Genomic DNA, 24,856 nt, shown 5'->3' on the forward strand with positions numbered 1-24,856 from the left:
GCGCTCCATGTCACGCGCGCTCCATGTCACGCGCACCCGTTCATTTTCTTTTTGTATAGCCATCTGTAGGATGAGACAAGCACGATACTTGCCCGCATCACATTTCAATAATAGTACTGCCCTCGCCCAAAGAACGAAGTCACCTGCGCCTGTTATTCCTTCGCAGGAGCTCTTTTTTTTTTTTCATCGCAGGACACTCCGGAGCAAAAAGAATAAGACCCCTCTCTCGGCTCCCAGTGGTCCTTTAAGAGTGTATTATACGTTATTCAGCTAGTAAGTAGCAGGTGTCCTCATGTGGATAATGCTCACCCGCGATAAAGACACTGTAGAGAATGGCGTCCCTGCCGTAGAGGTTGTGGACGACGCAGCTGTAGTTTCCAGAGTCGTCCTGCTCTATGCTGTCGATTCGAAGGGTCCCAGACGGCAGGAGCTTTATCCGTTCGCTGTCCGACACCGGACGATCTCTGCTGAGCAAAAAGAAAAGAAGAAAAGCTGGTAAACAGTCTACGCATGCTTAGCACACGCACACACACGCACACACGCAGCTGTAAGGTGCTGCATATCCTTTACGGGAATTTTATGTGTGCATTGTCATCAAGTAGGAGAGCAACCTATAATGATGTCCCTAATGTACCTAATTTTATGTATCTGACGTTTAAAGCAGCTGCAAAACATCCACGCCACATTACTCATGTAGATCAAAATAATTCCAAGAGCTGTAATGACTGTTATTGGGACAGAGTACGAGCGCTCGTATAAGCATTGCATTGCCACCACTCAAAAGGTGGAAGTAGTACGACACGGCGTTCTAATGTCCAATTATGATAGAACAAATACGTAAAGAGATGCTCTTGTAGAGCATGACCGTCTTGGAGCGCATACCATGTTCAGCGTCATTGATAATGCAACAGTGAGCAAAGTGTGGCCCCGGCGTGTACTAAATAAAGCAATGAAATTAATAACAGCGGCGATGTTTGTCACTTTTGGAGTTAGACGCGTTGCCAAACCATCAGTACTTTTCTGAACTAAATGCGCGCAAGGGGGGGGGGGGGGAGTAAATTTCATGGTCAAGGAAAGAGCAAGAGTAAAAAAAGTAAAGAAAAGTAAGAGTAATTGGAATTGCGACTCTAGGGGACTAGAAGCTGCAATAGTTCCACACTTTTGTCTTTTGTAACTTTTTGTCTTCTTTTTCCGTAGCGTATCCACCACGAGGTGTACTGGCAACGACATCCGCGCCATCTTCTAAATATTCACCGAAGAGTCGACAAAAGGAAGACGGAGCGAAGTTTCAAATTCTTTCGCACATTTTTAGAGAGGACGACTTACAGCAACAGAGTGAGCAGGGTGGCTGTAATTTTTTGGCATCTGTACCTTAAAGGCAAGGGGGAACAATGATGGAACCTAAGCAAAGATGAGAAGCAACTATTTCGCTGGACCTGGGAGAAACCGAACCTGTTGGAGTTAATTCGAGAGAAGCATTCTACTCGAAGCGGGTTTTTCAAAACCCGGTTCAACTACTCTGTGACGTCAGCACCTCAGGGAATACGATACAAACACTTCATTTGACAGATAAAGTGTCTGTGTCATCTTCCCTTTTTTCCCGGGCCTCTCGGGTTTCGTGTTCGACATGTTCCACCTGGTCTGCGCCCCTATGAGAGTGCAACATGCGTTCCCAAACCAACTCGACTGGATCGCTACTCTCAGGTCACATGATACAACTCTGTCACGCGATCTCGGGAGTTGGGTTTGGAACGTACCCCTTGAAAGACGAGGGCCGGTACATACGTCATATTTAGAGTGATGTGCGTGTGACGTTTTTCATGCTTTCGAGCGATGGAGGTGCTGTCTCGCCACAGTTTCTGTCGTCTGTTACTATAGGGTACACTGGTTTAAATTTATCAAAAAAAGAAAAAAAAAAAAGACGACTGCGATTATGAAACATTAACAGCTGTGCTTCTATCAGCACTACTTGGAGTTAAAGGAGTAGAGAGGGCCATCCAAAAAATTTCAGATTAAGACGTCTGATGAAGGTGTGCGTGTCATTATACCGAATAGCGCAAAAGGTTTTGATGTGTGCAGTTTGTTTCCCAGAAAAAAACTGACATAAACATGGCTCCGCGCGTTCAACCTTAACTCGCCATTCCAGCTATAACGAGGATGAGGAGGTATGATGCCACGTCATCGATGACGTGTTAAGGAGAACTCGTTCTGGTTCGCCGGTCAGTGGGGGTCAGCGCCTTGTCCCTTTGCCGCCGTAAACCAGTTTTGCCAGTTCTCCTGGAGAACTGGGCATAGAAGGAGCGGCCGAATCCTTACCGAGCCAGGAGAAAGGCTTTTTCAGAACCCCGAACAGCCGAGTAGCAGACAACGTTTCTCTAGGCCAATCAGCGAGCGTTCTCCTTATAGCGTCAGCGCGGGGCTCCTCCAGGCAGATCACAGGCTGGTACTGCTCTTCACCACCGTTGCGCACGGTCGCTTTTTGCGGCGTATTTTAAATTCAATTTCTGCGATAATTATGACTCTGTGGTGTGAATTACTTGTCGTGGTGCATCTTACTGGCCTACTTAACAGCTTTAAAAGAAGAAAACAGGGTTATAAAAATGACTTCTGTGCTACTTTAAGAAGGCCTGTTCGCTTAAAATACGTGACACAGGAGTCCGGACAAAGGCCCGCCAATCGCTACTGTGCCTCGGCGGCCGTAGTTATGGAGACGAGCCGGAATCACCCGCACGGACAGCCACATGAGCCACATGTAGCCAAAGAAAGTCAGTGTTTGAAATCGGCTTCGGTGATTGGCTGAAACAGACGACGTCCCGACCTATATATGTCCGCGTAGCGAAAGAGGGAGAAGAGGCTTCGTTGGCGTCTGTAATACTTGCGACTATTCACTTTACTGGCGATGACGATCATATTGAGCGAGCCCGTTCTTAACTAAGTTTAGCTCTTCTAATACGAGCTAATGTTTTAATGTTATAATGTTTTAATGCGTGCTAATACAAAACAAGATACATGGGATTCATCCGTGTTTGGGTAGGAAACTCCAGAAACCTCACATTACAACAATGTGCCAGAGTGCAAGACGGGTTCCTTGTTTATTTTTTTCTTTTCCTATAGGTCACATGGTTCTCCTTTACCAGGAACTGAAACCGAAACGAATATCGTTTCTGTTACAATTACGGTTCAGTGTCAGAACTCTCAAAGCGGTTTTGGCTGCGGTTACGGGATGCGCCGTTTTAATATTTGCGGTTACCGGTAACCAGACCGTTATTTTTGTTTCGGTTTTCTCTAGGATGTATCTGCAGGCAGTGTGGATGGCGCAAAATGAGTTACAAAGTGCAAACGTGTAAAACTGAACGTATTTATCTCTTGCAGGGAATTTTCGAAAAGCCTAGCAGAACTGCGCTGCAAGCATATATTAGCGAATACTCTTGAACTGTTTCTCGTTTACTTTGATGAGAAATGTAGCGATCGAAGAGTACAACGTATTATATCTATGCAAGAAAACATACTTTTCTTTTTATTCGGGTTTTATTGGCGCATCAGCTACTAAGGCCATATTAAGCCAAATACCACTGAAGACTAGCTGACAGGCAAAAATGGGAGAAGTCTAGCACTCGCAAGTGGATAAAATAAGTATTTAAAGAGATTGAAACATTTATTTTACTGAAAAACAAGCTTTCGGACGGAGTCCGTCCTTCACCAGGTGCACCTGATGAAGGACAAATACTTATTTAAAGACTAGCTAGTTAAAAAGTGAATGTTCAGGACTAAAACTGGAGTAACTGTTACATTAGTATTTAAAATCTTTAAATACATACTTTTGTAACGTAGAGAAATAACATAATAGATCCACAACTTTAAAACCCCAGACTAGGGGACAAAAAAAATGACAACACAGACAAGGTCTGTCTGTGTTGTCACTGTCTTGTTAACATAATAGACACTGTCTCTCGTTAACCTAATAGACGTCAGAAAAGGCCGCCATAGAGAAGCTCATACATCCTTACTCTGCGGTAGGTTACAAAGGAAACCATCATCATATCCTCTAGCATGTCTTCAGACAGGTTCCCTCTTTGTGGAAACAAACAACGTGCAGCGCTTGGTATCTTAAATGATCAGAATAATACAGTTGATAACTCACAAGGGACGCGCGCAATACATGTCATACGATGCTTATGCCATTCGATTATGGGTCCAACCCAAGCGCGTAAGATCTTATGTTGTCTGCACAACGTCTGAATGAAAGACACATGACGAAGATATCTACACAGAAGCACGTACAACACCACTGATCAGAGTTGTAAAGCGATGTGAACCGGTAAGCGAAATCACATTTTTCGGTGCAGGTTACGGTTTCGGTTAATTGCAGATGATGATTTGCGGTTACGTTCCGGTTACGGTTCTTGAAAAAAAATATGGGTTCCCAAGGGGTTTTCGGTTCCGTTCCGGTTTCAGTCCCTGCTCCTTAGACCATGTGAAACTGAACCGGTTCGAACCGGTGTCGAACTGTTACTTTTTTTTTACTCGGGAGCTGAACCGGAACTGAACCGTTTTCTTTGACGATCGAATCTTATGAATCGCGAATCTTTCGAATCCTATCTTAAAAAAAGAGTTGAAAAAGCCAGAAAAAAAAAAAAAACACTTCTACTGAAAAGTGTTTTGCAGCAGAATTTGCTATATTTGTTTAATGAAACAGAAATTAAGTAATAGTTCACTTTCAGGAGAAAACATACCCATAATACTCCTTCTAAAATATAAGTTATTTAATCATTCATCGACTACAGGAAATACATAACCTCTCGGGTCTGAATTATTTCCATAAAACTCAAACAATCAAAAGCAAAACCATGTTACTTTTAAACTTGTAATGTAAGAGTTCCTGCCGGAATTCTTTCAGTCCAGAGCCATGTTAACAAACAAGCAAGAAACACAGCTGAAAGTTCTAAATTAATGCAGATATTTTTGTTCAAAAACACTAGCATTCTCACCCGCTTATGGTCTCCCCTATTGCGTTTTTTTGTCAGCTATGACACTCAATGTGCTGAGGACTCTTTCTGTCATTGCTGTCAATGGGGGTGTGATCAGGAATTTTTCGACAGTTTCCTCAAATCGGGATATTTTGCGTTGTCCTTCCAGTACCTGAAGATGCCCGCAGAGGCCAATCAGGCAATCAGGCGGAGGCGCCAATTTTAGAAACAAACAAATCAACAAACGTGGTTGGTGGATTCGAAAGATTCTATTCGCTTTTTTGGGAACTAGGATTCTGAATCCCAAATCTCGCGGATTCTCGAGGATTCTCGTGGATTCGCGGATTCGGTTGGCCCATCCCTGGTCTTTACCATATACATCTTGCACCAGACAGCTTCAGTGTCTCCGTGTCAGATACACAGGTGGCTTCGAACACCGCAAACACTGGCCACCGATACGGGGCTGCCAACACACCGATACTAATACACAGACAGCCCCGCACACATAATACGTTAATGGCAGGGACCACATCAGAGCGGCAGCTGTAACAAGAACGAAATCTCGTCCCGCAAGCACTCAAGCCGTCTTCTAGATGCGATGAACGGCTATTCAGTTAGCTATATATATGTACGTGTACGGAAGCTTGCGTGGATCGCAGAACGGATCTGTATTCATTTCTATGGATAACTTGCCCGTGTTTTTTGCGTAGTCGGGTACACTGGATGGGCGACATCCTCCTAATAAATAGAGTGGGGAACCCAGTCCCGTCTTGCTGTTGCGATTCGTCTTGTTTTGAAGGTTTCTGTTTTGGCTTCCTGTGGTTGCATTAGGTCGTTATTCTCGCCTGGCCTCTGATGTTGCTCACACTTTCTAAAGGTGGTCTTTGCGCGTGATTCAATACAGAAGCTTTCAAAAGAAGAGAGTGGTGCTGTGTGACCTACATTTATTTGCAACGCTAAGTGCGGTAGGGTGGATTTATTTGCTCGGTTCAAAGGAAGGGAATGAAGTAAGAGAGACGAAAAAAAAAAAGAAAAAGAAAGTACGGAACTGCTGCCTATGTGTTTGCACCGTGTATATTCCTTTTGCATGAAGAACAGAACATGCATAAAGGGCATGCAGTATAGAAAGAAAAGTAATCTATCGCACTTTCTTTTTTTCTCTTTTTGCCAGAACGTTATCAGAACTTCGCCGCTAGAGGGCTTCGTTGTCTCGTTCTGGGCAGTGCCGTGTATGCCAAAGGGAGTCTGGCCATTAGGAGGAGTCTAAAAAAGAGGCTCGACCTGTCAATCAAACTTAGGCGCATTTCATTGGTTACCGTTTTCCATGGGGGCTGCCATGACACCAAATTTTCTCCAAGATGGAGGATGTTGCTTGGAACGGCGAAGCGGAGATTTCGCGACAAAAAATTTTCACAGACTACTTTAATTTCATACTGTGAGTATATATCCTCATGTACGCATCTGCAAAATCAGCTTCAACTCTCGCTCCGCCATCATTATTTACGTGAAAATGGGATGTTTCGTCGCTAACGTTAGGCCTATAGTTAAGATCGTGATATCAGGAAAATAGCAAGGACGACCCTTATACGTAGCATTTTGCATTATATAATTGCATTTTATTTATACGTACATCTTTGCTCCTTTTTGATTCAATGTACTTACATTATGTGATATAAAACTTCATACCGGCTGTCGTCTGCTACGAAGAAGCGGTTGTACCGCCATCCTGGCCAATCACTTCTGCCAGCAACCATTTCTGCAATTCTGAGCCTTCCCAACATGCCTCTCTCCGTGCAGATGGCGTTGATAAAAGTGGGCGCAAAATCCGTCGTTTTGGTCTGTCACCAGTGATATCCGTTTCAATCCAAATCCATCAATTTTCTCCGAAATGGTAGCGCCCAGTAAATAAGGGTGAGATATAAGTACTGGATGGATGTAACAATAGACAACTGTATTTCGACCTGTGATTGGCTAGATACTTCAAAAAGGGGGTGGAGCCTCAGGTATAGGCAGGTCTCATTAATGGCCAGACTCCCTTAGGCATACACGGCACTGGTTCTGGGGCTGTAGGTTGCACAAGAGTAGATCGCTCCTCATCCAACTCTTCAATGTGATTAAAAATCTGCAGTTTCAACCTTGAAATCTGCAGTTTGAACAGCATTGACAATATACACATAGAACTATCAACTGCCATTCTCCAATCAAATGATGCAGCACTGGACGTTGTGAGACTTAAGTGTTGCGCACTCTAGAAACAGAGATGATGGTTGGCTAGTAGGAGCGTGCTACGTGGTGAGCTCTTTAATTACCACCACAGCCACCACCATCATTTTTACCGCCGCCTTCATCATTCCGCTTCGTCATCACTGCTCTTTCGCTACGTGGACATAATAAATACACAGTTTTAGTGGATCGTTTTTGTATCTCCGATACAATACCCAGTACGGCGTTGCTCTCATGGAGCATGCGCGACGCTATGGGAGTTCAGCTAGCGTATCGCTGGCACGGATCTCCTTGAGTAATAGCGTACCGTGTCTGACTTGTAAATGGAATGTGTCACGCGGGTTGTGGGGCCCCGTGAGAAGGGGAAGAAGAAAAAGAATAGGCCAACTACGCGAGAAGCAAAAGTGCCGTCGTCATTCTGTGTTCAGCAGCTATTACCACATCTCCATTGTGCTCGGAGTGGGTGTGGCAACGAAAAAGGTGCTTCCGCACCACCAGTACAATTAGTAGAACCCTGAACCACAACGGGCCGTCATGCAACATGCACGACAACTATATATATATACAACAAACACACGCATTGACGAGGAGGGAGAAAATTTGTGGCTCACGAGACGCGCAAGCGAGCTTTCTAAGCGAGCAATAACTTGCCTTCGCCTCCATTCCCTGGCAGGAGTAGGCTGCCCGGCTGCTCTGCAGGGAAGTTCCAGGTCTTGCTTGGAGGGAACTCTCATTTCTTTGCTGAAAGATGCTATGCGGGCTGGAGCTAGAAAAGATAAGAACCGCTTACAGACACACTGCTTGCAGCGGGATCCATCGTATAGAACAGCGCCTTAGCGCTGGAGTAAAAGACAAAACTGGGCATCATGTCCCCGCGTTCACAGCAGCCTTTGGTGTGCCATTCACACAATAGTTTCTATATAGTGTCCACCTCAGGTAAATTGCCGCAGAAAGAGGACCACGTTGTGTCGACGAGATACTCGTGATATTATAAAAATTTAGCTCGGAGATTTACGTCGCCAGAAAACATCATGGACGCTACAGAGGTTGCATCGGAAATTAATTTCGCATGCCTGAGGGTCCTTTAACGTCTTTAACTGGGGTTACACAGAGTGCGAGGTGTTTAACGTTCGTAACGGAGTACGATGCGATGAAGGAACTTGTAAAATGTCAAAAAGCCACGAATACGGTTTTAAACATCATTCGAGGTATCATCGTTTGCCTCGCAGTCTGTTAAGACTGAAGTTAAGGGAAGCTAAGTTCCGGTTTCACCAACGCCGATCAACATTTGAACCGAGATCAACGGTCCCTTAACTCGAACGCTTAACTAAAGGGACTTATTGTCACTGGTACATTCAAACCAGTCACCAACTATATAACGTTGTTGAAAAACGTTCTGATTGACCTTCCCGATTGCAAAAAACGAATTGAGTGCTATAACTTCAAGTTTTAGCAACCCCTGAACTCGGTCCAAAGTTAACCAGCGTTGGTGAAACCGGGCCTTATGGCTATTTCCACTGGTCGATCTCAAGCGCCTTCTTTTGCTCCAGCGTGCAGAAAGCACGTTTCACTGGTCCATCCGGAGCGGATCCACGTGCTTGGCTCATCGTTTCAAAGACCAACTCGCTTCACGACGGAGAGCTCTTTCTTGCTTCACCGAGAGACCACAGATTTTCCCGTATCCCCAACAAAGCACTGTCGTCAAACAATGAACATAAAAGTAATATGCAAGTGAGCTGGTGTATACTACATCGTCACTTCCGCATCTTGCGAGGCTAAGCAACCGCGAACGTTGGCATGACTCGCTGAGTTTGTCAGGTGCCGAAAGGCGACTGTTTCTCGCTGGTGGATTCGCGCTGGGACCTCAGTGCCAGATTTTCTTGCTCCACGTGCTCGCTCCGGATCGACCAGTGGAATTGGCCACTAGTTCGGTACTAATTCTACTTCGTACCTCGTATGTCGGGACTCTGCGTGACGATGCGTGTTGCAGGACCTTCTCCCGCCGACGTCGACGCCGTTACCCAGAAGTCGTATCGAAGGCCCGTGCGGAGACCTCGCGTCTCGTGCCAGAATTGCGAAGAAGGCACTGGCACGTGGCGAGTCGCTGCTGCCTTCAGGAAACACAATGCCAATAAATACACATGTGTGCACTCTTACGTACCACGCAACGTTCGTAGAGCAGGTTAGTTTCACAGATCCCCATAGCCCGTTCAATAGACCTCTACCCGAGAAACGTCATCATGACGTTGGTAGACAGACTGAAACCGAAACAAATCGGAAGGGGAGGGCTGGGTTCCGCGAATGGGCACTTCGTTGCGTCCTATTGAAAGAAAAGTAGGACCGATGGTCGCATCCCTTTCAGGGACCACTGTAGTCCCCACAAGACCGCGGCTTTCAGGCGCGACCTTCTTCGCCCCCCTAGCTTCGAGCGTAGTTCAACTCTACCAAATTGGTGGCGCTGTCGAACACTATGACGTCAAAGCGGAACTCTCGCGAACAATTAATAATAACCGCAGGAAGAAGAATGATGATGATGGTGAACTTGATTCTTATTGAGCCAGAAGCGGTCTCGTCGTCGTTACGTGATTCGGCACTCTAGAAGCAGAACTTCACCGCATAACCCGACCCTATATAGCCCACCATCACTCCCAACGATACAGTTCGCTGTGCTGAGATGGTGACAACGAGAGGCGTGCGCTGTTTTGTGACGAGTAGTATTTGTTTAGCAGTAGTAGACGGTAGTGCCTTTCGGCCCTGGATTTTTTAAGTATTCAGTTGAGTTTTTTTCCGACCAGATTTGGTTTCTATAGCGTTCAAGGAACCCAAAAATACAAAATACGAGTGTACTATTTCTTGACTATAGAAGATGACGCCATGTAGTAAATATAGTACATCAGGGCTCAGTGGCTGTGAAAAAGGTAAACACGTTTCACGCTATAATTTACTTTGGATCCTGTACAGAAACGGGAAAATGTACACGATGATCATCTTGAGCTAACAGTTCTCAAAAATACTGCAGCGCATGTGGAAATCCTTCTGGAAAATGAAGATTTCTTTTTTTAGCCCCCAAAATTAGCCGTACGGCTTCTTCATTAGTGTATTTCGCCATTATACATTCCCTGTGATTTGCTGTTCAAACTCGTCAGTTAGCTCATGTATGCCCGTCGTCTGCCGCACCTCGTGAAGCAAATTACGCGTCCTCCTCCTTACCTGGATCATCGCGTCGGTCAGGTACCTTTCAATTACCAAGTAACGAAACATGGGAATATGAAGGGAGAATTCTTCGTCGGAGATAAAACCTACAAGGCGCAATTCCTACCAATAAAAGAAAAAGAAAAAAGGAAACACTGTAGCGAAGGAGTTGTACTTCCTGGGCCCAGCTTCCGAGGCGGGCCCTGATGTAACATATGTACCTGGACGTGCCATATCCGATGCATACACTGGGGCAGTACTTTTTCAGTGAGCATAAGGTCTTCGATGTTTCATAAATAACGTGCAAAATTCTCATCACGCCCGCTGCAATACGTGACTCATAATATATATATAAGTCTATATATATGTCCTATTATGCTATACGTGCAGCCAAAGAGCTCCGGCTATTTTTTTTTCCTATATGCTATACGTGCAGCCAAAGAGCTCCGGCTATTTTTTTTCCTATATATATATATATTTTGCGTTTCCCGCTGCTTCCCTCGCAGGCGTCTTTAACTTCTTCGTCGTCTTCTTCACCCTTTCCAGGCATGGTTCCAGGGGGGAGGGGGGGTGGCACTCGAGAGCGCAACAAGCGATGCAGAGGCCGATTGGGATGTCTTACGAATATTTTCGCTTCTTCTTTGTCTCTACTTCGACCATTTCATTGAGGCGTCAAAACAGATCTTTATTGTGTACTCTTTTTAGTACACCAGTGCAATCTAACGCATCGCTCTTTCCCGATATCAAGAGTGACGGTGGTATAAACCAGTGTAGTGGTTGGCCAAGTTACACCGTAAAGAGAAGTTCACCACATAATGCGCTCAAGGTCCACCACCCGTTATCCCTCCTGCATGGAGGATATAGCCGAGTCCTTCTGGAGCCATTAACGCTAATGCGAAGTGTTACAAAAGGCGTTTTCAGCAAATCGGAAGAGAAAACGATATGATTGGGAATGATGGTAGGCTAAAAGCGTGTTACGCGATCAAGTTCCGTTTTCAGAGGGTAGCCATCCATTCGGTGATGTGACATTATTGAAGGCGGACTTTTCCTAGGCGAACGTTCGAAGGGGTTTGGTATTTTTAAAAAAAAGTCATAAAAATCACGCGAATTAAATCTCAAAGAGCTTATATGTCTGCGTTTAACGATCTTCTCTCTGCGTGGTCTCTCGCAGGACAATGAAAAGAAAACGCGAAAAAAAGGCGTTGAATGAAGAGTGAAAGGTTTATAGCGCTTTCGGGAATCCTCAAGGAAATGAAATATAAAAAGAGGGATAGAGAAAAGATTATGGAGAGAGAAGGACAAACAGCAGAAAAAAAAAAAAAAGCTGGGGCAGGGCAGTGTAGTGTGTGAAGACTATCGCTCTTTTTCACTTATTTTTTTTTTCTGCGTCACGCAGGAAAGATAGCAAAAAAAAGAGCGTTGCACTGTCCAATACAAATAGTGCAAGGGGGTAGTCAGCAATGAGGTCAGCAACGAGACATGGCCGAGGCTTGACCACAATTAGGGACGACATAGACACTTAAAGGGACTATGAAATTTCCCGAACCCCCATACTTTTTTTCGGTGGAAACTGTTCTTCCCGCAGAGAAACTAATATGCCACAAATTTTTCCGGACGAAATCACTCCACTCTGCGAGGAGCGCGCGCTGGAAATGTCTCTTCCGCGTTCCTCCTCTCCCGCGCATATTTCCCTGCCGATGGTGTAACTGTACGGACCGCTCTTCGGTTCCCCGTTACGTCACCGGTGTTGCACAATGGCAAGTAATGCCGCGAGCTCGCGCTGTGGTTGCCGCCACTGCCGAAATCTGCCGATCGCGCGAAAGCTGCTGTCATGGAGATTTCCACTCCCGATGAACGCATACGCGGGATACTACGGCGCATGCTCCTGGCGGGATTCCTCGGCTCGGCAACATGTCACGATGACGTGTTGCTGAGCCGGCCGTGGTCGCGTCAAGTTACCCGTTGTGTCTCCGCTCGGCAGCTCGTCACGGCGCGGCGCCAGCTGTCCTCCCTTCGCCGCTCCGTTTAAATTCGCTCCCGAGAAATCCGCTCGCGCGACGAAAGTAAAATTTCGGTTCTAGACTCAGAAAAATGTCTTCTTTCGAACGAAACGAAAAAAAAAATCGTTTCATAGTCCCTTTAAGGCTCAAACGTCCAGAAATGAATGAATTCAACGAACTCAGGGAACTTGAGGCACTCTACCTCAGAGGCGTGCTGTTGTGATGTAGGGGTTAGTATATATAGGGGTTAGCAGGGGTAGCAGAAGACGCAGGTTCGATTGCGAGCGTCAGCACCTCTTTTCCCTGAGTTGGTTGAATTCAGCAATGAGGTGAGTGCAGCTTTTCTTTAAATTAGATTCATGTCAATCCATCCACAAATACAGATAAAAACGTTACCCTTCTTCGATCAGCGAAATACTTCCCTGTCCGTCTATGCAACAACACCAACAAATAAATAGTGATTATGACATGGGGAGATTCACCGCTGAAGTGCAGTAGACTACCCCATTACACGCGAGACATTATATGTGAGATATGAGAATGCAGTTAAAATTATGTACAAGCACACTGACTGAGATCACTTCTGGCTGAGCTCATCCAGCAATGCACTAGCTCGCCAGCAGTGGAGTCCGGACATCACTGACAGGTCTCTTATGTATGCGGTGGATCCAAATTTGTCTTTCTCAGTTCCAGACCGTTTACCACGGTATTTTACGTGTCCGTCTATGCCACAACAACAACAACAACAAATAAATGATAGAGAAGTGATGACGACATGGGTTTCCGTGGGATCTATGCAAATGCTTATGCTAATGTAGGAAAGCATTCGAACCTAGCCGAAGACATGGTTGCACACCATCGAAGTCTAAGGGTACATTTATGCTGCAGCATCGCTGCTCGCTGCTCGCTGCAGCTTCAAGCACATCGCTGCTCGCATAACCGCTAGGGTGCGTTTACCCTGCAGATTGCTCAAGATGCTGCTCGCTTTCGCTATATCAGTCGCCTAGCAGCGTTCACTGTGGAAGGATGGAAACGAGGAAAAGTGGGAAGGAGGAAACCGACTTCATCACAACCAATCGCAGGTCGGATTTCAAGACGCCAGTCATCAATGATACCAGGAAGACAAACATGTTTACATTCCTAGGTGCAGCGAGCAGAGCGGCAAGCAGCGGCGAGGATAAGCGAGGCTGCAGGGTAAATGCACCAACAGAAAGCTCTGTGTTTGACCTGTCATCGCCAGAAGTCAGGTAGTCCCCGGGCATGTTCAAACATGTTTGGCAGCATTGTTGTGGCGATGATCATGGCGTGCATCTTTGGCAAGCAGCGATGCTGCAGCATGAACGTGCCCACAGAGATACATGTGTTTGTTTCGTCATCGCCAAACAGCGATGTGCCATGTGCCAGCAGCGATGCTGCAGCATAAATGTACCCTAATATACAGGCAGCGCTGTGCATCAGCAACGAGAGAGAGAGAGAGAAAGAAAAAAAAAAAATGAAAACCGGACCAAACTCACAAATCTCCTGAGCACTGGCCGAGGTTGTTGTCAGCAGAAAGCTGCCGCCCTTCCTAAGTTATTTCAGTTCTCTGAGCACGGAAAGCCCTGCACCCGATTGCAGCTCTAGCTTTAATCGGATCAAGGTTATGTGATCCGATTTGGACAGTTTCTTCGTCTTACACCGAGCGGCAGAACGGTCTCCGTTATTTCGAGATTCATTCCTTCTCTCTCACCCTCTCTCTCTCTTTTTTTTTTTTTCATTCTATATCAGACTAAGATGGAGTTTGAAGTGAAATCGTGGAAAGAGCGTCGTTTGATAAATCGCCGCTGTTTGGAACAAGGATTGCGACGTTGTGATCTTCGAAGCGGAACATTATCCTTGGAAGGGCAAATCCTCGTTAAGTATCTCTCGGGGGGGGGGTCAAGTAAGTTTTGACGGATTCTGTGGGTTTAAGCGAAGTACGAGGACGACAATATCGGGGGCTCAAAAGAAGTAACACGTGATCAGCGAGGATAGAAGTTGCTGCGTATATAAAGTGGAAGTCGGGATTGCTTTGTCTCGCAGAAAAATGGTATGCGAAGTATATATAGAGAAGGAAGGAAGTATGGAGCATATCCGTCAAGCAGACTTGTACAAAATACTGCGCAAAAGTATTTAAAATAAGATACTAAATACTCTACGGAAAAAAATATTTAAAATAGAGTACAAAATACTCAAAACTGAAAGTAATTTGAGTAGAGTACTAAATACTCTAAGAAGTATTTAAGATACTCTTTAAAGTACTTTAGTATTAGCAGTAAGTGGAACGCGAATTCTGAACGTGGCCTTACAAATGGAGGGAATAAACTTCATCAGCCATTCATATCTTTCATTTGCAACGTCTTGGTGTCAAGTAATGTTTGGTGAACTTTGGAGAACCCAAGTAAACTTTGTTGATATGTTCTGACCCAAAACTTCGTAATCCCTCCTGTATGTCGGTTCGGGTCTTTCAACCTCTGGCACATGTTTATTGCTTTGATGACCAATGAAATAAATGCTGGGATTATCTTGTACCTAATCCCCTGGTGATTCACCTGGCAATATGAATAGGAACGGTTTTCTGACGAAGTTGGCTATTGACAAGCAAGGCCAGGCTTGGGGTCAGCCTATTGTACAAGCGGATAAATGACAGATTCGCGAATTCCCGATAAAGGAAAAAGAAGAAAAAGGGGGTTAAATTCCAGTGAGCTGAAAATCTCAGCACGGCGGGAAGTGTGCTGGATATGGCTTGACGAGGAAGGAAAGTATTTTGCGTACTGAGTAGCAAATACAGAAAAAAGTATTTTAAATACATTAAAAATACTTGTCGCAAAAAAGTATTGAGTAGAGTACTAAAATACCGGAAAAAGTATTTAAAATACTGTATTTTGAGTACGTACTCAAGATACGTACAAGTCTGCCGTCAAGTATATGAGGGTGACTCAAAAAGCAGCGGGAGGACGCGCCTTGTGCTGTAACACTGCGCGGATAGGGCTTCGGCCATAACTCTGGAAGGTGATCTTTAGGGCGGGTTACTAACTCACCACATAAAGCGAGCGGTCGCTCGCATACACGGAATCCAATCCTTAGTGGCTGTGGTTCATTAACTTTTAACCAATATTTCATCCACTTTCATCCCGTAATCGAAGTATGCACTTGGACCCTTAATTATTCTGAGGCATATAAGCTTTGTTTTTGTCCTTCTCCGTTTCTAGCATAGAATAGAATAGAATAGAAATATATAAAAAAAAATGGAAACGTATATCGCACTGGTGCGACCAGCTGTTCCAGGACGCTTGACGGGTGAAAGCACTGAATGATTTAAAAGATTATTTCTGCGTTTCATCAACCACAGCTACTATTCGCTGCGAGATCGACCTATAGGGGGCGCAACTATAACCTTCCTAGTGTGGATAACACGTGGGCCGATGTTCGAAATTGAAAGTTCTTTTCCGTAATTGTAGAATATATTCATCGGAAGATCACTGGTACGATTACTGTTTGGTTCCCCAATGTTGCACCTACTGCAGTAAACGCTGAATAAACGTGTAAAAGCAGACGACGCATCCACACAATGGTAGTTCATCGTTTCTCCGCAGCGCGCCGACACCGTTCGAGCTCGGAGCGAATACATTCCTTGACATTCAGGGAAACCGACATGTCATCCATAGCTGTCAGTCAGTAGTCTCGTATTTACAACGTTAACACTGCAATATAATTTCGATGCTTCTCCTCTTATGTGTCTTTTCACGGTAAACGACTTTGTTTACGGAAGTGTACTTCTAGACATATTGGACACGATTAAAATAATGTGCAAGAGGCCTTTTCAGCGGGACGCGTGGAACACCGTTGTAAGACTGAATTACAAACCTGTTTTCCGTAGCCGTGAGACCTGGAGTAGACGGTGTACTTCTGAACGATGCCGTTCGGCAACCTCGGAGGCTTCCAGCTCACCAAGATCGCATCCGGTGCTAGGACTAGCGCTTTGATGTCCTCTGGGGCTTCTGGAACTGTTTAAAAGCGAAATGGTGCCCACCTCTTGTTTTAGCAGCGACGCACAGTTTGAAGATTATGCTAAGGCAATTCTCCGCATAGTGGTTTTGGAAATAATACGGGATAAATCAGTACGCATCATACCTTAGGAGCATATCTCTGGTTTACTCGATCAGAACACGGAAAAGAAACTAAAACCCCGAAGGAGAAAAAACACACACACACACACACAAACAAAAAAAAAACGAAAAAACGAGCGAGTGAATGAAAACAAAAAGGCACTGCAACTGCAAGGTTACTTATGGTAAAGTACAGTATTTCTTCTTTTGGAAGAAACGCTGTCCGGGTGTGTCCTTACACCGTGTGCCCGCCGCGTTGCCTCATCATGTTTTTCTTCAGCTCTGTAGTCGTAAGTACTGTGGGAACGGCAGACGCCACAACTTTCGTCAACAACGTATAGTACATAAGATATAAGTTAACAAGAACTGCCATTTGCTATCCATAGTCATTATGTTACTCCGCCATTTTCCTTAGCTGTCGAGCAATCGGTGATCCTTTGAAATTAATTCTAGAAGGTACGTATATATTATCCAGGAGTCTTGCAACAGAAGTGCTTAGTAGACGGGGAAAATGTGAGAATGCGACAAGGTAAATGCCGTAACGAAGTTTGTATTGTCATGAAACTATACGTAAAGCCGCATACACACGAGACTTAGTAGGTGGTATAGGCCGTTCGAGATGTTAAGAGGGATGCGTCTTTCGAATTATCTTCATGATCTATCCACAAAGAACTGGTCCACAAAGCGTACGAGCACCACACGTCCTCCACCATAGTTTAGCTCCCAAAGTTCCAGTAGTAGCTCCAGCTCCAACATAGCTTAGCTCCCAAACACTCTCTCTATTGATTTAGTCTTTATTACGTAACCTGCACTATTAGTTGGGAGCCAGTAACTATTATAAGGTGATGGAGTCGAGGTAAGCTACATGTTCCACCTCACGGTTCTGGTCTCCCGCTTTGAAATGTGAACGCTAATACACTGACCAGTTAATTGAGCCATGGAATCATGCTTACCAGCTTCTGGTGTCCTACAGTAGCGGGGGCTGCTGAACCTCCCCGTACCCGCGCCGGTAACAGCGGCTACTTGGACACTGTAGTTCGTGTAGGGACCCAGCCGGTCCATAACCGCTGCTGTTGCGCTGGAACCAACTTCTTTCTCACGCTCCTCAGCTTCTGCAAAGCGAATCAAATATATTTACTTTTAATCGAGGTAAATGCTCACGATGATCGACTGATTCCCGTTTCACCACCGAAGGGATGGCCATCGTGCATCGTGTGGACACGGAGAGCTTCATTTATGCAAAAAGGAGTCACGGTGGCCGCTTTGCGATTCAGGATCTCTAACTACTGGCGATCTCTAAGACAGAATTTGACAGCATAACACTCTCAGAGCCATTCAGATCATTTACAGTGCTGTTATCTTTCCTGCTTTGTTGCAAATGAGAGTCGTACGCCTTTATGGCCAGCCATAATTAGATAACAGTGTCAAGTAATAACAGTGGCATTTTGGATACATGTATGTATGATCAGAGTAAGGAATCGGGCGTGTTGGTACGAATCTAGCATTATACGAAGAAACGCTCTCACACACGGACGATGGACGCGCTGTGTTGCCTCCTTGTGTTTTTGAGTGCTTCTTCGTGATGCTAAATATACATATATTATTTGACGCGACGTCTACTAGCACGCTGCGCCATGGACTCGGTGGTTACATGCAGGCGACGCATAAGCATCAGGTCACAACGCAGAATTTGCTTTTAGTTTTTGCATAGCCGTATACGACACTATAGACAGCCTTCTTACCCGGAGCGACTTCACGAAGAACAGCCTTATACCCTTTGTGGGCTCCGTTCAGGTGACTCCCCGGCACTTCCTTCCACGTAACCTTGAGGCTGGACGGGGATGTCGGACTACATGACACGTCCGTCGGTGCCACGTGCGGAACTGTCGCGAAATGAGACGATTAAGTAAACAGGCCTTCAATACAGTAAAGCGCGGACCCCATAACAAGCGACACGCGACGCGCTGCAGAATTTGTCGCTGTCGCGTCTGGTCATGGCGCGACTTCCTGGTCCATTTGAGCAGCGACATTTCGTCGCCGAGAAATGATGTTTTTGGAGAAGCATTGCTTATTTTATTCGAGCTAAGTTGTAAATTGCCATAAATATACCAAAAATAGTATTTCATTCGTCAAAACGAAGAGAACTTGTAATGAAGGTGCTATGTAATATTCGCCGTAGCGCAGTGGCGCTGCAGTTTAAGTTCCCAACGCCCCGCCCACTTCTTCGTCTGCTACTTTTGTTGGTTGCCCTCTCCACCCTTTCCCTTGCCCACGCGTTCAGTTCTTGTTTCACGCCGTCAACTCAAGCTGGTTTTGTCAAACAACAGGCAACGAACTCAGCGACATGCTACAAATATCTACTGGGAGTAGATGCAGACATATTCAGCCGCGACTGAGCTTTTTTGACGCTCGTGTGGCGGCAGTGACGTCGATTTTGTCGCTTCTCGCGTGTATCTGCCGCGTGTCGCTTGTTATGGGATTCGGGCTTAACCGTGTATTCAGACGAGCGACATTCCCCCAGAAGCGGAAGATGCGAAAAGCGTCTCAGCTTTCTGCTGTCACGTGAGCACGAGCGCTCAACGTCGTGTCTTCACGTACACTCCTAATCGTGGGGAATATACTGCTACACAACCACAAGATATTCCGTAGCAGACGACAGGAAAACACGCTGACGGTGTCGTCTGCTAAATGTCGTCTGCTACACGCGCAGTACGCCACTCCCGATATTCCGCACTGTGTGAATGCTCAACATAACACGGGACGGAACTTTTGAACGGTGTTTTCGCATTTTGTTCCACTAGAATATTCCGTGAGGATGTCGCTCGTGTGAATACACGGTAGGGCTTCCTCTGTACGAACCATCTTCAGCAGTTTGCACGATAATTTCATCCGATCTGGGCCCAGCGCCGATGCTATTGTAGGCTTGTACCAGGATGCTGTACTTGGTGAAAGTCTTGAGGTTGTTGAGCACACATTCCGCCGGCGCTTCGAAGTCGTCGCCTCTGGCTTCTATTGTTTTATAGAGATGCAAATCGGATGAATTGTAAAGCTTGTACCCTACGTAGTAGCCCTTGATAGTTCCGTGTCTTAGTTCGCGAACCGGCGGCTGTGGACAAAAGGAAACGAAGGTTTGCCCACTTAATTTCGTAGCAGGTGTCCGGAACCACTGAAGTACTTGGAATAATTGCTTAACAATCCGAAGTAGTTGCATACGCAATGCGAGACAGCATATATATATATATATGTGACGACACGTTGTGGAGGAAAAACTCAGGAAATTTCTACCGTCTCATAGAAAGTAAAAAGAAAAGAAAAAAAGAGATGGAAAGAAACAAAAGACAGGAAGAAAGATGCAGAGTGCCCTGGCTTACTTGGAACGTGAACACGGAAGTTTTAGTGATTCCTAGAGGTGATACTATGTGAAGTCTTGATAAATCGCTATTCTGAGAAAGCTTATTAGAGTTATCTATCAAATTTCATTGACAGTGGAAGTAACTCATTGTTTACGTGTTGGGATGACGTAGAAGGTTACAGCGGACACCACATCTGACGGTGGAGGCATAGAAGACATTGGGCAGAGGAAAGCACTGCCCTGATATAGGAAGTAAGTGCGTGAATCTCTTCTTGCAATCATTGACAGGTCCTCACAACTGATGATAGATTAGGTTAGTCCAATAATGCGTCTTCATCTATTCGGATGACGTAGAAGGTTACAGCGGGCACCACCTGTGACGTTGGACGCATAGAAGACATTAAGTAGAGGAAAGCACTGCCCTGATATAGGAAGTAGGTGCGTGAATCTCTTCTTGCAATCATTGACAGGTCCTCACAAGTGATGATAGATTAGGTTAGTCCAATAATGTGTCTTCATCTATTCTGATGTGTCACGCACATAAGTAACGAGATCCAAAAGTGATATCCTATACTCACATGCCATGTGACCTTCAGTGACTGTGGTCCCAAAGTTTGTACATACACTCGCGTAGGTGGACTGCCTGGGACTATCCAGAACAAAAGTACGAATCACAATGGGGCAGCAAATTCCATGAAGCATACCTTCTTCATCAGTGATGACGTTTAGCGCAGGCGAAGTGTATGGCCCCTGACCAATAACGTTGAGGGCGGCAGCACGAAAGTGATAGTGACAGGACGGCAAGAGACCACGCACCGACCAAGATGTCTGGTCACGGGTCACTGTGACGTTCTGTACGCCTCGGCTTTGCCAGCTCTCTTAGGAAAAACACAAAGTAAGCGACGGATCTATGGGATCTCCTGTTGTGGCAAGACCTTAACTCACCGGATGCGTTCTTGAACTGCAACAAGTAAGATGTGATAGGGCTATTGCCATGGTACGGCTCATTCCAGAGCAGGCTAACGGATCGGCTTCCCACGCTTGTCACATTAAAGTCCGACGGTACTTCTGGAGGCTCTGTCATGGAAGGAGAGGTCGTGGATACGAACGGCATTATCACATACGTTGTGGCAGTTGTTGTGACGATAGTCTGGCTCCCTCTAGCGTTCAAACATACCTGTAGACATTCTAACGACCAACTTCACATACGCGCCCACAGGAGCATTTCTGTGCATTGAACCAATCACTTACGCTAGTATCCAGCAGCACCATCAAACACTCCACTCTGTTGTTTCCCCATACCCATTGCATTGTTGTTATGGGAAAATTTATTATGAACGAAACGCACAACTTGTACGCAACACAAACTAAGCCGATGTCAACAGGGAACTATAGAGACACGAATGACCACGCGCCGCACGCGAAGACGCAGGCACTATACGCAGGATAAACTACGTACACTAGATACATATAAAATATATCGGCCAATACACGACCTGAACTATAGGCTACATCATATGTAAAATGTACCTTATGCCTGAAAGTTATGAAGTATGTGTTTGCCACATTCGTACACCTTCACGCAGTGAGACACACAGTGACGGTCGTCGTTATTCCCACATCGGCAAGCCCATCGTATCAAGCTCCTTGTCGGGGCAAAAGCAGGGCAGCATATGAGCTCATCATTCTGTTCTTTGGCCACATTCCATCATCAATCGTCTACGCTAAAACGCCCAGAGCCCTGGTGACCTGTCATCGCCTGGCTCCCACTCTGGGGGGGAGGGACCGCAAAAACGCACCCTTCACATAAGGTCACACGAAGCCACCGTGTGTGTTATGTGTCAACTTGACCTCCTATTGTGGTACTGTTCACAAACTGCTGATACTGTCTCATGGAATACGTAGCATGTAATGCGTGTAAAACCCCCAAGGGAAGAGACTCAATACGAGAGATTTTGAACAGAGGCTCTTCCACTTCCGGGTACAGTCCTCATCATTGACATGGTTAGCATCATTGCCATGTAAGGGCCTCATTGCCATGTAAGGGCCTTGCGGAGGACTTCGGTTAGAAAGAAGTCTGGGTAGCGCCTTTGGGCAAGTGTACTGCAGAGTTTGTCAAGCCCATGAGTATAATATGAGGGTTCGAACAAATTATGCGTAGTCCTACACTTTGTCCATCAGGAATTCCAACCTTACAGTGGCGCGGATGTTGTCTGTCAAAGCGAAGGTAATGCTGTTTGTCAGTTCGCTTTTTGTGAATGGTTGTGATGAGGTGGACAAGGTAGTCTGGAAACATTCCACAAATAAAACTCTTCCAGACGTTCCCTTTCTATTATAGTTTTCTCCTCTTCATTTTCTATCTACGCTGTTATGCTTTTTACGACCAATGCTTTATCTGTCGCAGTATTATAAATAGATAAATTAATAAAAACAAACAAAAATACTGACATACTTCGGAAACATCCCCATATAGACGCTTGACTTCCAAGGTTTCTAACCGCCTCCTGCGCAAAGTTGCAGTCATTCACATAGCCCACTCTCGCGCCCCAACAAAGAACCTTACGGACGCAGGTTGTTCACCTCAGCCGGCAAATGGCCCGCGATTCATCGTCGGGGTGCTCACCCATCACCTTCGTTAGCAGAGCTCTCGTCTTTTACGACGTTTTTTTCCCACTCTACTCGATCTGGAGTAGCTTGCTCGCGGTGAGCGGGCTCACATCTCCATATTTTTAGTTCTATCATCATCATCATCATCATCACTCAGCCGTAAAAGCCCAGTTGTATTTTTTCCCATTCGCGCATACTGTTGACTTGCAATACCCACAAACCCTTACACACCTCATCCCTAACGCTTTAAATACCATGCCAATGATGAGGACGGTGCCCAGAAGGAGAGCAAGTACATGTTCGAAATATGAGCAGCTCTCGTCATGAGACTCTTTCCTTCACATTTCCTCTCCGGTTCGCCGGCTTTTCTCATTACCTATGTAAAACGTGAGTTTCACCTTGGACGAGAAGCCTGAGCTGCGTCTCGTCATGTCCGAAGGAGTTTGTCACTTCGCAGGTGAAGATCCCAGAGTGCTCTCGCTCCGCTGAACTGATGGACATCACCGACGTCATGCCATCTTCGGTGACCTCTTCTTTAATCTTCAGGCTTTAAAGGAGAAAGGATGTGATAGATATTGGTTAAGAAATTGGCTGCATTTCTGAACGTTAGACATTTGATATTGGACTGACTCAGTGATGCGTGGCTATAGCATTTTTTGCCGACACGCGTTGTACTTTTACTGCACCGTCTTGATTAAGAAGGCTTGGCACCCAAGGGGTAGTTTTGCTTCGACATCTCTTGCAGCATTTCCGCGCATCGTGATCGTCGAATTCGACAGAGTAACGTGATTTATGGTTTGCTTGTCAGAAATCAGTCCGATTACATTTTCTCATCAAGGAACTTACAGGTGACATAAGGTGTAACATTTATGCTACAACTGTCTTCATCGGCAGTACCCATAAAAAAAAGTACCTCTCCTGAGACGAAGTAGCGTGCACATAAAGTGCTTTGTGTATTCTCCTTTCTATGCCTCCATACATGCAGATCATTAAACCAAGTCCCCACCGTTCCCACCGAGGCAGCTTGATGAGCAAAGCGTGTGCAAGCGAGCTTCGGTTTCGACAAGGTTTCGACCACGAGAGTGGCTCGTTATACAGGATTCCTCTATCATGCGAGAACACGTATGTCGGTCAGACCGGACGCTGCATAAATGATCGACTGCTGGCTGGCTGGCGAGCAGCGCACTACAGGGAATGTGACTGTATGCCGATGTTGGATCAGTGTGCGTGTGTATCGGGGGAGATCGTGATAGAACGACTGGAGATATTATAGAAGCCCGTGAGATAAGGAAATTAGGAGAAGAATGTGTTTGTGTTCCTTCCATCATGCAGTGTGCGCGCTGACCTGCGCCAGCTACTTATGGACTGCCCTGACACACACACACACACACACACACACACACACACACACACACACACACACACACACACACACACACACACACACACACACACACACACACACACACACACACACACACACACACACACACACACACACACACACACACACACACACACACACACACACACACACACACACACACACACACACACACACACACACACACACACACACACACACACACACACACACACACACACACACACACACACACACACACACACACACACACACACACACACACACACACACACACACACACACACACACACACACACACACACACACACACACACACACACACACACACACACACACACACACACACACACACACACACACACACACACACACACACACACACACACACACACACACACACACACACACACACACACACACACACACACACACACACACACACACACACACACACACACACACACACACACACACACACACACACACACACACACACACACACACACACACACACACACACACACACACACACACACACACACACACACACACACACACACACACACACACACACACACACACACACACACACACACACACACACACACACACACACACACACACACACACACACACACACACACACACACACACACACACACACACACACACACACACACACACACACACACACACACACACACACACACACACACACACACACACACACACACACACACACACACACACACACACACACACACACACACACACACACACACACACACACACACACACACACACACACACACACACACACACACACACACACACACACACACACACACACACACACACACACACACACACACACACACACACACACACACACACACACACACACACACACACACACACACACACACACACACACACACACACACACACACACACACACACACACACACACACACACACACACACACACACACACACACACA

The 24,856-nt window shown here is 45.8% G+C and overlaps 1 protein-coding gene across 2 annotated transcripts in view; it reads right to left on the reverse strand.

Annotated features, from left to right (window-relative positions):
* LOC135386219 (cell adhesion molecule Dscam1-like) overlaps positions 1-24,856 on the reverse strand; it is a 139,094-nt gene that overhangs the window by 21,499 nt on the left and 92,739 nt on the right. For both annotated transcript variants that reach the window (XM_064616035.1, XM_064616033.1), the window contains exons 13-23: positions 22,867-23,015; positions 20,807-20,938; positions 20,566-20,739; positions 20,440-20,510; positions 19,369-19,615; positions 18,252-18,392; positions 17,463-17,621; positions 16,268-16,407; positions 9,142-9,301; positions 7,842-7,956; positions 310-464 (exon numbers count right to left, since the gene is read on the reverse strand). In XM_064616035.1, the coding sequence (XP_064472105.1) occupies positions 310-464; positions 7,842-7,956; positions 9,142-9,301; positions 16,268-16,407; positions 17,463-17,621; positions 18,252-18,392; positions 19,369-19,615; positions 20,440-20,510; positions 20,566-20,739; positions 20,807-20,938; positions 22,867-23,015 (1,643 nt within the window). The remainder of the gene's footprint in view (positions 1-309; positions 465-7,841; positions 7,957-9,141; positions 9,302-16,267; positions 16,408-17,462; positions 17,622-18,251; positions 18,393-19,368; positions 19,616-20,439; positions 20,511-20,565; positions 20,740-20,806; positions 20,939-22,866; positions 23,016-24,856) is intronic.

Source organism: Ornithodoros turicata, chromosome 2, assembly GCF_037126465.1.
Source record: "Ornithodoros turicata isolate Travis chromosome 2, ASM3712646v1, whole genome shotgun sequence".
NCBI lineage: Eukaryota > Metazoa > Arthropoda > Arachnida > Ixodida > Argasidae > Ornithodoros > Ornithodoros turicata.